This window comes from Cicer arietinum, chromosome 7 (assembly GCF_000331145.2).
Source record: "Cicer arietinum cultivar CDC Frontier isolate Library 1 chromosome 7, Cicar.CDCFrontier_v2.0, whole genome shotgun sequence".
NCBI lineage: Eukaryota > Viridiplantae > Streptophyta > Magnoliopsida > Fabales > Fabaceae > Cicer > Cicer arietinum.
The window spans coordinates 18,611,858-18,630,247 of record NC_021166.2 but is presented as its reverse complement, the minus strand read 5'-3'; the positions used below and the strand labels follow the sequence as shown (position 1 = coordinate 18,630,247).

General features: G+C 34.8%; 1 protein-coding gene across 1 annotated transcript; it reads left to right on the top strand.

Annotated features, from left to right (window-relative positions):
- The first annotated feature begins 1,750 nt into the window (after nt 1-1,750).
- On the top strand, nt 1,751-15,588 carry LOC101495277 (protein RRC1). Its single transcript, XM_004509565.4, has 18 exons — nt 1,751-1,908; nt 4,354-4,449; nt 4,540-4,675; nt 4,862-4,907; nt 7,915-7,975; nt 8,064-8,216; nt 8,579-8,695; nt 8,783-8,948; nt 9,325-9,437; nt 9,770-9,841; nt 10,199-10,420; nt 10,704-10,762; nt 10,937-11,021; nt 11,451-11,588; nt 12,546-12,770; nt 12,858-13,660; nt 13,864-14,030; nt 14,773-15,588. The coding sequence occupies exons 2-18, from the start codon at nt 4,375-4,377 to the stop codon at nt 15,066-15,068; spliced, it is 2,934 nt and encodes a 977-aa protein (XP_004509622.1). The 5' UTR covers nt 1,751-1,908; nt 4,354-4,374; the 3' UTR covers nt 15,069-15,588.
- Nucleotides 15,589-18,390: the final 2,802 nt, after the last annotated feature.

Genomic DNA, 18,390 nt, shown 5'->3' with positions numbered 1-18,390 from the left:
ATCGGTGTTACATATACTCAAACACATGTTAAATATATCTGCACTGTGATCCATGTTCAATACATTAATACTAAAGAATGCACTGGTGATAGGGATATGAAGCATAGAAGACACATCATCCAAAGTAATCGTCATCGCCCCATTGGAAAATGAAAACTATTGGTGTCACGATGCCACCTCTCTACGAATGCAGAAATGATTCATTTGTTGATCATTTTGTAGCTGCATTTTAGCAAAGAATACAGTCCCGAGCTTTTAACCAGTTGCTCAACCTCTTCATGTTCAATAACAACTTCTTTTAATTTTTTACCATTGCTAAACACCCTTAATTCCCCGCGATATTGAAATTAATTAAGCGAAAAAATATAAGTTAAAGCACATTACGACAACAACTATTAAAAATTTAATTTAATTTGATTGAGAAAATTACCACGCCATCTCAGAGTCGAGTCACCATATGATCGTCGAATATCCTAAGGAAAAAACTATCAATCAGACCACCAGGATATCCATCATCATGTGGAGGTTCATCTATGTCATCTGGTTGAGCTTCGGGTTGGGCTACTAGTTGGGATTCTGGTTGGGCTTCTTCATGTTATTGCTGTAGTCGCCATTGTTGTGCCCATGCGGAAGCAGTTGGCCTTACACGACGACCCTCCACATTAGAATTACCTTCATTAACTATAACACGACCCTCTATATTAGTAAACATAATGTGCATCATATCTGCAAAACCAAAATCATAATATAAATCAAAACAACAAATCGTACCTGAACTCACTGTCAAAAACGTACGTGAACCCATTTTCAAAACTAAAAAATGTACGTGAACTCAGTTCACGAACCATGGTCATAAAATAAGTTCACGTAGGATACACGTGAACTCAGTTCACGTACGTGGTATCACTTATTCTTACGTGAACTCAGATCGCATATACCCTACGTGAACTCATTTCATGAACATTATTTGTGAATTGAGTTCACGTACGTTACTGGGTTTTTGAAAGCGGTTTAACATACATGAACTGAGTTCATGTACGTTTTTTAGTTTTGAAAATGGGTTTGCGTATGTAAACCGAGTTCACATACATTTATGGGTTTAGGACAACGGATGTTTTCATCATCGTCATAAATGAAAACTTGATTTTAAGGTTTCAGACATTGTATTTGTAATCATAAACAGAAACAACTACAATAATGTACAAAAAAGCAACATCAACAATGGTTCATGCTTACTTGATTCGTGAAGTGATGACTGATGATGATTGAACAACAATGGATGCTCACTTGATGATTGATGAAGAAACTCAATATCAAAAACTCAATAGAAGATGATTGATGAAGATAATTGATAATGATTGAAGAAAATGAAGAAGATGTTGAATGAAGATAGAATGAAGAGAAAGAAGATGAGTTAGGTTAATGAAGAGGAAAAAGATTGAAATAAAAGAAAGAGCAATTTAGAAAATTTGATTTTAAAAAAAATTAAGAGGTGTGTGTAGTAAAATAGTAGGTGTTGGTAGCAAAATTGAAAATTAAACTACAATTTTAATCATAATCTTAATAAGAAAAGTGTCAACAATACTCTTTATGGATTAAAATTCACATAGTTCCACTAAATTATGTGGTGCATTTAAATTTAAATTTAGTAAAATTTATATGAATTTTAATAATAAAATAAAATGAATTAAAAAATATATTGGTAAGAAAAATAATAATGTGATGAAAAAAATGTCTAAAAAAAAAGGAAAAAATGTCAAATGTGGAATACGAGGCCAAGGTACCCTGACCTTGTGAGTCCTACCAGCCAGCCCTCGATAGATACTCAGACGACTGTTACTCCTCCGTGCGCATCCTTCCATTTCTTCTCTTCTTACTACTCACTCACCACCATCAATTCAGGTTAAGGTTCGCTCTTCCCCTTTTCTCTTGCATTTCTTCGCTCTAAATTTCCTTTCGATTTTCATTAATCCATTCCTATAAGCTTCTATATTTCTATCTATCTTTTTATTTATTTATTATTATTACAATCAATTAATAATTAATTAATTAGATTAGAAATTTTTATTGTTGTCTTCACTGAAGTACTCATTGCACAATTTCATTATTCCTTCGCTCCTTATACTTGTAGCTGCTCCTCTCCTCACGAGCTCACTTTTTTGGGGAGGTTTGGATTTTCCCTTCTTACTTTGATTTTTTCTTTTTCTTTTTGTTTCTAAGTACTATTAGATTGCTATTCCTATGTTGCTATAAATTTTGTGTTCATTGGATTTTTCAAAGTAGGGTTTTATAGATTGTTATTGGATTTATTTTACAATATTAGGTTAGATGATAATCTGTTAGGTTACTGTTTGTTTTTGTGGCTGACTTGAGATTGAGAATGTGGATACTGCATTTTAGGGTTTTTCCAACATTTGTTGAATGTAGATTTTTGTGTCTTTGTTTTGAGGATGGGTTTAATCTAGGTAGTCAATATCGCCAAATAGTGGCACGGAACTGTGAACGATGAGGCCAAGTGCGTCATGCATTAAGGGTACGGGCGCTACGCTGGGTTTGCGGCGGTAATGGTGTGATAAAGTTTGCATCTGTCACGCACACTAGACCTGCCGCAAAGGAGGAGAGAATGGAAAAGTTGAAGAAAGATATGAGTTGTCGTTGTTTTTGGCCAGATCTAATCATTAAGCCGTTTAATTATTAGATACGGTAGATACACCTTGATGATGCGGTTTCTCTGCAATCCTGTTGTGCTAGGGAGTTTAATTTTTGAGGAGTGAGTGGAGGTTGTAGATGATGTAGAAATGAAAATAGTGACTGTTATAAAGAATGAGGAGTGGCGACCTGTGAAATTTAGGGGACAATTTGAAAGGTGTAAATTTCTTGGAATTTTTCTGATTTGATGTTGTTAAAATATGAATTGCAGAGTGTAACAATGAATAAAAGAGAGAATTGAGAGAATAGTTGGTGAAATCCCAAACTGATTTTATTGAATCTGAATTGATCAATTATTACAATGGTGTGACCTTTATTTATATGTAAAGTCACTGTAACTAACTCTCTAAAGCTCACAGATTTAAACTACTTTCATAACTAATCTAAACTAAATCTAACAGAATATTCTAGAAGTTTCAGTTAGTTAGAGAGTAAAGCTGTTAGCCTTTTTACACATGTGGGTTTTATATGTTCTGTATATATTCTCTAATATTCCCCCTTAGAATTTGAGGGTGGTTTTACTAAGGTGTGTTTATCAAAACACTCTGAGCTTGTCACTAAGATTTACAAACTTGGTGGCAGGAAGAGGTTTTGTTAATGCATCTGCCCATTGGTGTTGGGCTGGAACATGAGAAACAATGAGACTTTTATTTGGCTCCTTTTCTCTAACAAAGATGTCAGTTCCATGTGTTTGGTTCGGTTGTGGAGAGTTGGATTATGTGCAAGAGAGACCGTGCTTAAGTTATTACATAGGAGTTGAGGAGTTTTGAACTTGCAATGAAGCTCAGTCAACAATGACTCTGCTGCAAGCTGTGCCAAACGTCTATATTCTGCCTCTGCTGTTGAGCGTGCTACTAGAGGTTGTTTCTTGGACCACCAAGAGATAATTTAGGGTCAAGATACACACAAGCCCCTGAGGTCGACCTACGAACATCAGGATCTAATGCCCTGTCTGCATCACAGAAGCCTGTTAGCGACAGAGGCTGATGCATAGGTGCTGTCTGAAGAAGAAGACCATGATGCAGAGTGCCACTTAGGTAACGCAGAATCCTTTTGACTGCCTTCCAGTGGTCTTCAAGGGATTGAGACAGAAACTGATCCTCCTAATCATGTACAATGCCAGATCTGTCACAAATCTTGCCACAATGCCTCCATCTGCTATTATCATTATTCAGGAACTGGTCAATCTGCCTTTTCTCCTTGGGGAGCACCTTCATCCGCTCCATACCTGATGCCTCCAACTTGGAGATGCAGTTTCCCTCCCTGGATCTGATCATGTGCTCTGATACCATGTTAAAATATGAATTGCAGTGTAACAATGAATAAAAGAGAGAATTGAGAGAATAGTTGGTTAAATTCCAAACTGTTTTTATTGAATCTGAATTGATCAAGTATTACAATAATGTGATCTTTATTTATATGTAAAGATCACTGTAACTAACTTTCTAAAGCTTACAGAATTTAAACTACCTTCCTAACTAATCTAAACTGAATCTAACAAACTCTAACATAATATTCTAGAAGCTTCAGTAGTTAGAGAGTAAAGCTGTTAGCCTTTTTACACATGTGGGTTTTATATTCATGTGCTGTATATATTCTCTAATAGTGGTCAACAGTTATGTTAAATTTAATTTATTGTGGCAGGGTTTCTTTATTGATGCAAAGATGAGTTCGTTCTCCATTACGCGGAAAAAGACGCCATTTCAAAAGCATAGAGAAGAGGAGGAGGCGAAGAAGAAGGTAGGGTTGATGTATTCAATTTATCTGGTTTACGGTAGAAGTTAGAAAAGGCATTTACTGGCTATCATGATTGATTTTTGTCTCCTGCAGAGAGCTGAAGATGAGACTGCTCGCTTGTATGCCGAATTTGTAGAGTCGTTTCAAGGGGATAACGCTCCTGGGTCGAAGACTTTTGTTCGAGGAGGAACAATTAATCCCAATGATAAATTGAAAGACGACTCTGAGGGTTAGTATGAGTGATAGATTCTGTATTTCTCACCCCTTTTATTTCTATTGTTTCTGTCTCATATCTTCGAAGTCTTGATTATATATGCTTTTCATGCTGTGGATAAATATGTAGTTTTTTTTCTATTATTTTGTATAATGCCTTTAATAAAAGTATGGACCTTTTTTATTCATTCGCGGATGACAGGTGAAAAGTCCAAAGATGGGGTATCTGGTCCAAAGAAGGGAAGTAGGTAAATAAATATTTTTGATTGACCATGTTTATGTTCTCTTTAAATCAGGCATGTTAAGTAGAAAATTCACATTCCTTTTCAGGTATAGCTTTATTTTCAGTAGGTTTGTACTTATAGTCTTAATAAATGGAATTTAATTTAGTTTTTATGAAATATAATAATTTAATGGTACGTTTTTCTATAAGAATATTTAATGTTGAAGTGTGATTAACATCACTGAAAAAATATTTTTCTGTAATTGTGCACTAGGATTTTTTCAGGGATAAGCTGTAGTTTCTCAACTCCCTAATATATGTTCTTTTTATTTAGAGGAAGTCCTTGGTTTAGAGAGATAAATGAAATTTCTTTATCAATATGCTGTTTTAGATCATCTCATTTTTATAAATCCAAAACAAAAAGCTTATTGTGGATGGTTGTCTGATGATGGTAATATAAAGCTTGATTTTATTGTCAGAACTGAGAAGTATAGTTATTTTTTGCTGTAGACTTTTTATATTGCTTGAGTAAATCTTCGAATAGTTAAGGCATATTTGTAATTGTAGAAGGTATACTGCTCTTAACAAATCAATATTCTTGTATTGTATCTGTTTATGGACATCTGATGACATTGGCTTAAAAGAAAAATAGTTATGCCTGAAAACTATACAAGTGACTTTCTGTAGTTTGTTAACAAACTTTTGAGTTTTGGTATGTGAAGTTACTTAGTGGAATGGGTTTGAGGTTCTGAAGATGGGACTGTTTGAGCTAGGTGTATAGGGGAAGGATCAAGCCAATTAAGTACTCCATCAATCATCCCTCTCATACTACATGACGTGGGATTTAAGTACTCCATAATACCCACGTCCCTCTCAGCTACATGGATACAATGGCACCATATGTCCTATCGTAAATCATATCTGATGAAAAACCGTTTGAATATGCATTCTTGTTAATGTTTTGATCTATGATTTTTCTAGGTTTCCTTTACTTTAAACTATAAGAGTCACTGCACTCCGTATGATCTATTTCTCTTGTTTGGATTTATGTAGTTCTTCTTCATACATGCTCAAATAATTTAGAAAATATTTTACCATCATTTCCACAATATGTAGAACCTCAAATTTCTATTTAATACATTAGTCCTAATCATATATTTTTTAGTGTTAACTTTCCACTGTAAGATTCGCATATTCTGCAATTTTGAGCTTATTTTCTTGTTAGCTTAGCTCTATATTGCCTGATATTTAGTCACTTTCAACGTTACCGATCCTATAGTCGTGCAGTAAAATTCTCTTAAGTTTATTTAAGTGGTACTTCTTTGTTCTCTGTCAGAAATAACATTCAAAGTGGTTTCCTTTTTTTCATTCACCTTGCTTGAATACTATTGTTTACATATTTGTTGTTTACATTTTCGTTTATATCTGTCATTTTGTATGATGGTCCCAAGATGCTTAAACCGCGAGTCCTTTTTTTGTTGTCAATATATTAGGAGAGGAAATGCATAACTGAAATAAATAAATAAAAATTATGTTAGTCTCTTAAGTCTGATTTATACAGGGTCCAAAATTGATACTTGACGTAGGGTCTGCGGTGTCGAACTTTCGCCTTTGTGTTATACAATAATTGCTAAACTTATATTTCAAATACTCAATCTTAATTCTACTTAAATGAAAGCCATGTGATTGCAAAGCTTGTTTCTCCATCTCTAGCTTCCCTTCAATTTGTTTTCTCTAGGACAATATATTCTATAAAAGAACACGCATTGTATCATTAGTTCTTCTACAAAAAGCATGCATTGTGTCAATAGTTCTTGGACATGTCCAGTAAGCACATATGATACAAGTTAAAAAGTTAGGTACTCAAAGGTGACATTGATGCATACTTAATTCCCTATAGTTATAGGAAAATCTTTTGTAGCCCTACCTTGTATTTTCACACCAGGTTTGGTACCCATCTTATGTATTCTTGATTGCTTGAATCTTGGCAATCTGAGCTTCTTTCTTCTCGAAACCCTTCCATTGTACCTTTTTGAATGCCTTATTATATGGATTTTTCAAAAATGATGAATGCATGTGTAAGTGTTATTGATTTCTTTGGTACTCCTTCCGTTTCACAATGAGTGTCACTTTAGCAAAAAAAAAAGAAATTGTTTCAAAATGAAAGTCATTCTCAGTTTTCAATGTAACTTTAATTATTTTCTTATAATCTTATAGTATCTCTTAGGATTAGATTTTATATTACTTATTATTATTATTGTTGTTGTTGTTTCTATGATTTGTTATTGATTTTCTATTTCTTTAGGATTGAGTCTATGTATTCCTATAAATAAGATTAGTATTGAGTCTTTTGTATCAAGTCATTATCAATAATATTTATAGTTCTTGTTATTTCCTCTCTTCCTTTTATCTAAAATCTCACAACTTCAGCACATGTCATATATATGTCCTGATAGAACCCTCGACATGGGTAGGACAGTTATTGGGCTCAAAGCATGTGAAACCCAGGACTTGGGGAGGATTATATGCTTGAAACAGGTTTGTTTAGAGGGAGGAAATTGGTTACACTTGCTGACTTGGCAGGTTGTTAGCCACACAGCATAAATAGTGGGAAGGAGGAGTGAAGGGTAGGAAATGAGTTATTATTTTCTTATTAGGCAGAGGAAACAGTTTCTCCGAGGAACTTGTCTCTGGGATTACAGAGGTTCATCTTCTGTAATAGTTTATTTTTTCAATCAATAATATTATTTTCTCTTCTTTCTTAATTCTGGTTCCTTTCATGTTCAGTGTTTGTAGTGTGAATTTATAAAGTAATTGAACTTTATGTACCGTAATTATTAGTTGAGACTGGAATATTGTCAAGGAGTTTTCTGGCATTATGAAGTAGCAGTTCCTGAAGTAACACATTAGCTATGAAGAACAAACTTCAAGGGATTGCTTTGAAAATACTACAAATAACTCTTGTACTTTAGTCAGTCAAATGTATTTTTAGTAAATTGGTAAGGAAGTTCAATATTTATGTTCATTTGCAGGTATGTACCATCTTTTATACCACCTCCATTGGCAACCAAGGGGAAAGAATCTGAAAGGAAAGTCAGTATTACAATTGAAGCTTTGACCTCTGATTGTTTTCAATGTTGAGATGTATCCAGATCTAATGCTTGTGTGTTGTACGTTTCAGAAAGAGGAAGAAAAGCCAAAGGAGAAAGAGAAAGGAAAGTCAAGGAACATTGATCATTTTATGGAGGAGCTAAAACATGAGCAAGAGTTGAGGGAGAGGCGAAATCAAGACCGTGAACAATGGCGTGATGGGCGAATTGTAGAGCATTCTATTGTTAGTGATACGTTTTCTTACTTGTTTGCATGCTGCATATTGTTTGGTTTGGATTTTGGTCCCTCTATCTTTAAATGCACACAACTTGTTTATTGCTTGTACATTTCTCTTCTAAATGCTATTGGACAAGACTAAATATTATTAGTTCTATGGTATAATAGAGTCACTTTTTAATTTTCTTATTTTGGTTTACTTTACCTGTTTTGAATTTGTGCATTACAAATATAACTTGGTGTACTTCATAATCTACATTACGAAAATAGTTACCAGTATATGCATATTGTCAATTTCATTTTATTCCCCTTTCATATTCAATAAATTTATGAAGTAGTTCTGCTCATTGTTTTCCCTCTTACCAACAGTCCAGTCGTTTCGATGAACTGCCTGACGATTTTGATCCAAGTGGAAAACTTCCAGGATCATTTGATGATGGTGATCCACAAACCACAAATCTTTATGTTGGAAATCTTTCACCAAAGGTTTGAGTGTCTCCTCAATGAATGAACTTTGTTGTTCTTTGAGAATCAGAGTTGTTTAGGCTCATGTTGGCAATTTTATGATTTTAGGTTGATGAAAACTTTCTTCTCCGCACTTTTGGAAGATTCGGACCTATTGCTAGTGTGAAGATAATGTGGCCTAGGACAGAGGAGGAGCGAAGGCGGCAAAGAAATTGTGGTTTTGTTGCTTTCATGAACAGAGTTGATGGACAGGCTGCTAAAGATGAAATGCAAGGTCTGTTTTTTTTTCATCTGATACCAGAAATTCTATGCTAAACTTCTTCAAACTTGATTTTAAATGAACATTTTTTCTTTTCCTCAAATGGTATCAGATGAGATATTTGAGAAGTATAAGATGAAATGACTCGGAATATGCTTAAGTAATTGATCACTCAGCTGTTATATTTTGCATATTAACTTTACAAGGCTAATCAATTCTAGATACAATTTGCGAAAGGAACAATTAGTGCTAACTCTATTCCTTAAGGTGCATTGAATCTACTCTATTTCTATACAAAGAAGTGGAACATTAAGCTAATTCTAGATGGCTGTATAATCTGAGTTTATGCATGAGTATGAATTGACAAATGTTTGGACAAATGTTTATGCAGGGGTTGTGGTTTATGAGTATGAATTGAAAATTGGATGGGGAAAGTCCGTTGCCCTCCCATCGCAAGCATTACCTGCACCTCCACCAGGGCATATGGCCATCAGGAGTAAGGAGGTATTGTTATTTATTATTAATTTTTTTTAAAGTGTTAATTTGAAAAACTTTTCACCATTATAGTTACAATTTGGGAACAATTACCCCTCAGTGGTTATTTTACCCTCATTGTAATTTTTCATATTCCTGAAATAAAAATAACCCCCTTCCAAAGAAAAAACCACAAGAGATAAAAACTAGCCCATCCTATCTATACTGAGTGTATCTACATTTCCGCCCCAAGTATGAGGATTAACTAGACTGGATCTCTATGTTGTATTTTTCAACATAATAAATATAAAGACTACCTTTCTGATTTAATATAAAAAATGTTTTACTCATTTTATTTGCAGGGTAACACTGTTATCTTGTCTGGCCCATCAGGTCCACCAGTAACATCAGTGCCTAGTCAGAACTCTGAACTGGTAAATTCTCTGCTTTTGCTTCTCATAATTTTTTTTAAATCATTACCTTCTTGTATCATCATAAATCCAGAAATCATTGAACTAGTAATTTTATATGAAACGAAAATTTGATATGTATACAATGAATTACTTTTTTCGGAAACACTGACATTTGCATCTTTTTATTTTTCATATAAACTATCATATTTTGCATTTTTGTTTGTTTATGGATAACTATCCTCTAAATTCCACATGGCAGAATTTTTAATAAAAATACATAAAATACCAGATGGTAAAAATACTTGAAGGGTGCACTTGATTCAGTGTTCCCGATATAATGATTCTTAACCCTAATCTACCTGCTGTAATTTTTGCTAGGTTCTTACTCCTAATGTTCCTGATATAACGGTTACGCCTCCTGAGGATGAACATCTAAAACATGTAATTGATACAATGGCTTTGTATGTCTTGGACGGAGGATGTGCGTTTGAACAAGCTATTATGGAGCGGGGCCGTGGCAACCCTCTTTTCAATTTTTTGTTTGTTCTTGGCTCGAAGGAGCATACCTACTATGTTTGGAGACTCTATTCATTTGCTCAGGTACATCATTTTTTATTTTGTGAAGATGCAACTTTCTGGGAATCTATTGATTAAAACAGATTGCTTGAGTACCGTGGAAATTATATATTGAAATTATAAGGTTAGTCTTTTTAGGCAGAGAGCAGAAAATGAAGTCAGAATAAAATTATATTGATGTGAATAATATTTGCCATATATTTTAAGAGTACTAAGGAATCCAAGAAAGGAAAAGCTCATATTTTGATGTAATGGTGTAACGTAGTTATTTGTAAATTGAAAATGTTTTATATTGCTGGGAATGCAGGGTGATACTCTTCAAAGATGGCGAACTGAACCTTTTATCATGATAACGGGTAGTGGAAGGTACTCTAATTATTCTTGTCCTTTCAGCGAGTATTTGGCTTGTTAGTGCTTTTCGCCAAAAGTTAGAATAGAAAAGTGGAAGAAAAAGAGTAGCGGTGGATTTTTGTTGTTGTCTCTGGATAGGTCCAATTGGAATAAGTATATATACTAAACAAATATATTTTCTTTTCATAGATGGATTCCTCCAGCATTACCAATTGCCAAAAGTCCAGAACATGACAAAGAATCTGGCTCCACACATGCTGCTGGAAGGAGCAGGGTACTCTCTATTGTTGTATTTTAAATCTGGATCTATACAATTACTCTATGTTAGAGTTCATGGTGATGAAAGAAAACATTGATATAAATCTGATTTTATTGAAATGAATCAGTTTGTTACAGAGATAGTGACTCAAGGTTTACATAGCCTGAGTCACTGTATGTACAACTGTATATCTTGCAGTGCAGTGCAAGATTCATTCTGACCAATGTCAGTGTGACACCTGTCACCTCACTCTAACTGAACTGAAAACTGGATATAACTGCCAAAGGTGCAGTGCTACAATAACAATGCTGTACAATGCCTACAGTAAAGCATAACTAAAAACAGAATTTAGCATATATCTCTTATACCTCTTACACTCAATAATGTCTCTCTTGACCAACACAATTTTTTTTTAACTTTCCTTGTTTTGATTGAATATTGCAGCGTGTAGAACCCGAAAGAACGCTGACTGATGCACAGAGGGATGAGTTTGAGGACATGCTGCGTGCTTTAACTTTAGAGAGGAGTCAGATCAAGGAAACTATGGGGTTTTCTTTGGATAACGCTGATGCAGCTGGCGAGGTAGTATTGTTACTCTGCTCATCCATGACTGCAATTCCCTCAGTATACTTTGTTGATGCCTGTCAATAAAAATTATCTCCAGCTTGCCTATCCATTTTAGCGCTTCTGCTTACTTTGTTCATGCTTATTTTGTCCATTACTCCATCCAATAAGCCTAGGTCTTGGCCTGACTTTTGGGTTGATGGGCTTTATAACTCAAATCCTAGCGTTGGACTTGACAACCTTATGGCCATGCCTGGCCCTGACCTGGTCCATGTCATTCCCAAATAATCAATCTGTGTACACAACTCTGTACCAGAACAGAAGTAACAGAGGACATGATGAATTTATTTTTGCTCAAATTGTATATGAAAATACTCTTCATTTGTGAATATTATGTTGCTGTCTCTCAATTAATATACCGGAAAATAAACAGGAAATAAGTTGAAATAACTACTGACAACCACTCTAATTCCGAGAAAAAATATCACAACAGGAAAATTGTACTTATTTCAGCTGTACCGTCCTATCAAACATGATACTAGCAAGTTCATTTATAAAATGGTATTTTGTGTAGAAAATTAGACAGCATGGACCCTGAGATAGAATAGTTTTCTAGCACAGATTGAGCTAGATAAGAGATTGATTTAGGGGACCATAGAAGTAAGGGTTACCCTGTACGTAAGTATTCTCTATATATTTTTATTTGAAGGAAAGTAGTGTGCACGGGGGTTGTACATACAAGCCTAGCTTATTTACCAAGAAAAAGACTATACACCAGTTATTATAACTTCGGAATGCTATGTATGCATTTTAATCCTGAAGGTTATGCAAACTGCTTAAGAATAACATAGGTTATCTTCAGAAATAGAAAGAAAGGAATTATCTGATGTTGATGTTGCTCACATGTTAATTAGTCTTCCTGAATTGTCTTTTATTTTGTGTTGTCTTTTATACACTATCTTTTCTTAACTGCAGATAGTTGAAGTGTTGACGGAATCTTTGACACTTAAAGAAACCCCTATTCCAACTAAAATTGCAAGGCTTATGCTTGTCTCTGATATTCTTCATAATAGTAGTGCTCCTGTAAGAAATGCATCGGCATATCGCACTAAGTTTGAAGCAACATTACCTGATGTAATGGAGAGTTTTAATGACTTGTATCGTAGCATAATGGGGCGTATTACTGCCGAGGCCCTTAAGGTAGGCTGAGCAATAGTAGATTGCCTTAATATAATTTCTTATTATTCTTTCTTATTCTATTTGCCCTCTTTGTCTGAAATGTTCCAGGAACGAGTACTGAAAGTTTTGCAAGTGTGGGCAGATTGGTTTCTCTTTTCAGATGCTTATGTGAATGGCTTAAGAGCCACTTTCCTTCGACCTGGGAACTCTGGTGTAATACCATTCCACTCCATATGTGGTGATGCACCTGAGATTGAGCAGAAGATGACTTCTGAAGATGCTGTTGTTGGTGGCAAGACCGACCAAGATGCTGCATTGGCAATGGGTCGAGGAGCTGCAACGCAAGAGCTAATGAGTCTTCCTCTTGCTGAGCTGGAAAGGCGGTGCCGACACAATGGATTGTCACTTGTTGGTGGTAGAGAAATGATGGTTGCACGGTTGCTAAGTCTTGAAGAGGCAGAAAAGCAAAGAGGTTTTGAACTGGATGACGAATTGAAGTATCCCCTCAACCAAGCAAGTTCAGGGAAATATTCAAGTAGTCGGCGAGAAACAAGTGCCGAGCCCGAGCCAATGGGATCGTCTGGATGGAATCACTATGAGGATGATGATGTGCAGTTGCAAGGGAAAGGGTCTGTACCTTTAGCGCCAACCCTTCCTATTCCACAGCCTGAACTTAAAGCTTTCACAAGAAAAGAGAAGAGTGATATTGTTTTGCCAGCCTCTAAATGGGCCCGAGAGGATGATGAGAGTGACGATGAGCAAACGAAGGGTGGAAAAAATCTTGGGTTAAGCTACTCGTCTTCTGGTAGTGAGAATGTGGGTGATGGCCTTATAAAAGCTGATGAGTCAGAGGCTGCTGCTGATTCAAGTTTTTCAGCTCATGCTGACAGTGGGCTGAATGAAGAGCAGAGGTTGCATTATATTTTGTCTTAATTGCAGTCCCTTTTGTTCTAGATAATATTCAGTGATTTTAACTTTCTTTCCACAAAATCAACTCAAATGCAAGTAAAAGTTATATTTTGATTGTTGTTTTGGTTACAGTAAACAAAAGGATTTTATTTATATTATATCTGTTGTCTTATGCTTATGGAGTTTACCATTGACTGTATAACAGGCAAAAGTTGAGACGCTTGGAGGTTGCTTTAATTGAATATCGTGAGTCCCTAGAAGAAAGGGGTATTAAAAATTTGGAGGAAATTGAGAAGAAAGTTTTGATGCATCGTAAACGGTTGCAAGTGGAGTACGGGTTATCAGAGTCTAGTGAAGATGGTCAAGGCAGTAGTAAGTTATTTCTACCTGTTTTTCTCATGATGGCAATTATGAAAGTTTCTAATGACTCTGGCACACATCTGTTTATTATTTATATTGCACTTGAAATATGATTAAATGTTAATTATTCAGTTGCATGGTGTCTGCAAAAAAAATCTTTTCCATGTGAACCATGGTGGTTTTGCTCGGTTTGAAAGGTATATGTTACCAAAACCGGATAATAAAAAATGCAATAGTAAACTTTCTTCTACCACCATTTTCTTTGGTTTATTCACTCTCACTTTGTTTTCTGCTATGTAATTTTGTGGTAAGTTTACCTTGTGTGATTCTTATTTTATTTGCGCCTGAACTATGAATGGGCTACCTTGTCTTTGTTGTACCAAATGGCCATGTTATCATAATTTATTTTCCTATTCTTGAGGCGCTCCATCAAAAAAAAGGAAACAAATAATTGATTGTTAGAATTTCCTGTCAGAAGATGTCTAAAAATGTGTTTGGGGGGAGTAAAACTAGAAGAAACTGAGAGACATGGGTGAAGATCCAAAATGTATCTAAGCATGAGTCATGACATATGATGCATGCTTTCATACACTTCCATTTTAAACTTCTTTATCCACCCCTTCCATTTTCACCCTTTCCAAACACACTTAATTTCTTGCAAAAATGCCATTAAATGTAAAGGCCTCTGTTACTTGGTACAGCTTGTTATTCTGGATCAAGCTTTCAAACGATTTTGGTTATTTCACAATTGCAGGGAGAACATCTTCAGAGAGGAGGGATAGGCATGATGCCTCAAGGAAACGGCACCGTACCCATAGTCCAAGTGGTAGTCCACAACAGAAATTATCAAGCAAAGACAGAGATAGAGAACATGATTCAGAAAGGGAACGAGACAGAAAAAGAGATAGAAGTTATGATATTGATGGCGACAGAGGAAGAGACCGGCTCAGGGAGAAGAGTGGAAGCAGAGAGAGGGATGATCATGATAAGGATAGAGGCAGGGACAGAGACAGAGACAGAGACAGAGACAGGAGAAGACGCGCCAAATAACATTTCTCATGCTTCAACACCAGAGGTCTGTAACCTTAATCATTTGCAGATTGATATGTAAGTTTTTGGACAGTTGGCTTTTTGTCATCATAGGTAATGTGATACCTGGTGGAAAGATGGGAATGGAATGTCTGCCAGAGAATTGTGTTGCAAAAGACAATCTTTGAAAATGTTGAAGAGAATCTGGCTCTTGATACCTCTATAAATTTAACTTGATGTAATTCTAAGATTTTAAATCTTGTTAATTTTGTGAGTTAGTGCAGGAGGCTGCACATTCCCTATGTATTCAAGGTTATGTGGACAAATTACCGAGTCAGTTCACAGGGAGATTTGGCTGATGTTTTTTTCGATTTTTTTTTTCTTTTTCGGGCTGTTAATTCAGTTATGTAGGTTAAACTAGAGTTTTCAAGTTAAAGGGTAAAGGTGTAATTGAAAACTTTTAGGGATCTGAGTAATTATCTATTGGATAATGATATTTATATTGTGGACATATTTTACAGAAGTTATTTTATAGCATTAACATCTAGTCTTCCTATTATGGGCATATTTCTTAGATTGTGTACGAATTTGTTATCTTATCACTCTGGTTTATTGTTTAATTCTAATGTTGTATGATCTATTGAAACTGCCACCTCTAGTATTCGAATACTGTTTTTCTTTTAGTTTTTTTTATTAAACTCTCAAGTTGCTTCAAAACTCGGAGTTTGATTGAATTGAATTTTAACTATGGGAGATTGATTCGTAAGCGTGGAAGATCTGTATTTTTTGTTTTGACATTTTCCAGACTTTGCGAATTGTAAGGTCTTTTTAGGCAATCTCTAATTTTTTTTAAGATTTGGCTTCACTTACTTCCTCAGTTGAGTATTGCCCACTTCTTCAGGCAATGAGTATTGTTTTGTCTCTCCAGACATGAGTACTGTAAGACCTCTTAAGGCTACAAAAATATAATCTCTGGAATTTCTCAAGAATCGGCTTCACGAATTTCTTTAGATGAATATGGTGGGCTCCTTCAAGCATTAATATCAATTTGGCTTCATTTGCCTTGTAGAGGAACATTTCTCTAAGGCTCTCCATACTATCTGACATGTATTGTTTAACCTAGTTAGGCTCTGCATCATGTATTTTTTTTAAAGTTTACATACAGTATGCCTCACTATTTCGAAAAATGAACAACCATTTTTGTTCCCTTCTTTAAAAACTCCACATAAGAGTTATTATCTATACTCTTCAAAATCTCATTACTTTTTGCTATGATGCTTTCGAACCCAATGCAAAAATTTCTTTAAAATTCACATTATCAAGCTTATAATAAACCAATGAATAAAATTAATTTTTTTGAAATCCAAACATAATATAAGTAATTTTTTTATTAGAATTTACTAATTTATTTATGTTCTCCTTTACTTATCCTAAGATATAAATTATAACTACAAGTTCATCAAATACACTAAAAGATGTAACTTGTTAACTTACACGAATTAAAAATGAAAAAGTAGATTGACAAATCATTTAAAGGGTCAAGGATTAACACCCACTCACTCGTTAATGAGTGTAAATTAGCGCGTTATAACAAAACAATATATCAAATACATCTGCAGATATAACTAACTTACACACACTAAAAACTAATTAGTTGCAAATTAACAAATCTCAATTTCTATATAAAAAATGAATAATAGTACAAGGACAAAAGTGATGAAAATAAATTAATAACTCTAATTAATTACTTTAACCCCTCTCCCACCATAATTTCTGAAAAATAAAAAAGTAAAAAATTTGACCACTCAATGAAAAACTTACACCTATCATTTGTGTTTAGTCAACCATTACCATTGTACTAAATAATAGTATTGCTGTTTTTATATACTGCTAACATAGATTACTAAGATTCCAAAAACAACTTGGCATCATCACCCTTAGCTGGAAAATGTGTAAGCAATCTAAAAAATTACAGAATCAATTCAAAGTTAACATGCAGTGTGCCTTCGATATATGTCAATCGACTTTATACAGAAACCAATATTTTCGATGTCAACTATTTCTGTTAACATGTAGATTATATTTTACAAACGGGCGATTGACAGAGTTCTATTTGCCTTACTTGTATGGATTAGCATGAATGACATTTTACAAGGTATGATTTTATTTTTTGAAGAATTTTACAAGGGAGGATGAATAGTGTTTATGCCAACTTTGATATTTTCTTTTCTATATATTTCTACAAAGCATCTTCTTAAATTTAGAAGGAATAATATTCTTTTCATATTTTATTATGAGGTCACTGGACCTATATATATATACATGAGCCAGGGAAAACAGATCCCTGTCATTATGGGATTGATCCTAAATACATAAACCTAATAATAACAAGATACAACTGTTACAGAAGTACAATAAATATAAAACTGTTACAGAAATACAATAAATATAAAACTGCCTAAAATACTAAGGGGAATCACAGTTTTGACACTCCCCCTCAAGCTGGTGAATAGGTGTTTTCCATTCCCAGCTTGGATATAATTCCTTCAAAGTTAATGCAGTTCAGCCCCTTGGTGAGTATGTCTGCAAGTTGATTCTGAGTGGATACATATGGTGTGCAAATCATGCCACTGTCTAGTTTTTCCTTGATAAAGTGTCTGTCAACCTCTATATGTTTAGTTCTATCATGTTGCACCGGGTTGTGGGCTATACTAATTGCAGATTTATTGTCACAATATAACCTCATAGGTTCATTCCACCTTATCAGAAAAGGGGTACATTTGTCCTAATTTCAGGTCCAAATGTCATATTTGGAAGCATGAGAGTCTCATCTTCCTCTCTTACATTCTCCCCCTGAAGATGAGGCTGCTTGAAGTAGCTCTCTTGTTCGTTGAAGGTGACATCTCTTGACACATAGAATCTTTTTGATAGGGGGTGAAAACATTTGTACCCCTTTTGTGTGGTAGAGTACCCTAAGAATACACATTTGACAGCCCTAGGGACTTCCATTACTATGAACATGCACAAAAGATACACACCCAAATATTCTAGGTTGGAGTTTATTTGTAGGATCCAAGTGTGGGTAGAATGAGGATAGGACTTCCATGGGACTTTTTGAGTCTAAGATTTTAGTGGGTAACCTATTGATTAGGTAAGTGGCAGTAAGAAGAGCTTCCCCCCAAAATCTCTTAGGAACATGGTTTTGAAAAAGTAGAGCTCTAGTTTGATTTAATAGGTGCCCATTTTTCCTTTCTGCAATCCCATTCTGTTGGGGTGTGTTCACACATGAGGACTCATGGATTATCCCTTCCTTTTGGCAAAAAGAGTTTAGTACAAGGTTAAA

Coding starts and splice junctions, on each gene's coding strand:
- LOC101495277 (XM_004509565.4), top strand. CDS start 4,375: ATGAGTTCGTTCTCCATTACGCGGAAAAAGACGCCATTTCAAAAGCAT. Junction 8,949..9,324: donor TGCTAAAGATGAAATGCAAG/GTCTGTTTTTTT, acceptor ATGTTTATGCAG/GGGTTGTGGTTTATGAGTAT. Junction 11,022..11,450: donor ATGCTGCTGGAAGGAGCAGG/GTACTCTCTATT, acceptor TGAATATTGCAG/CGTGTAGAACCCGAAAGAAC.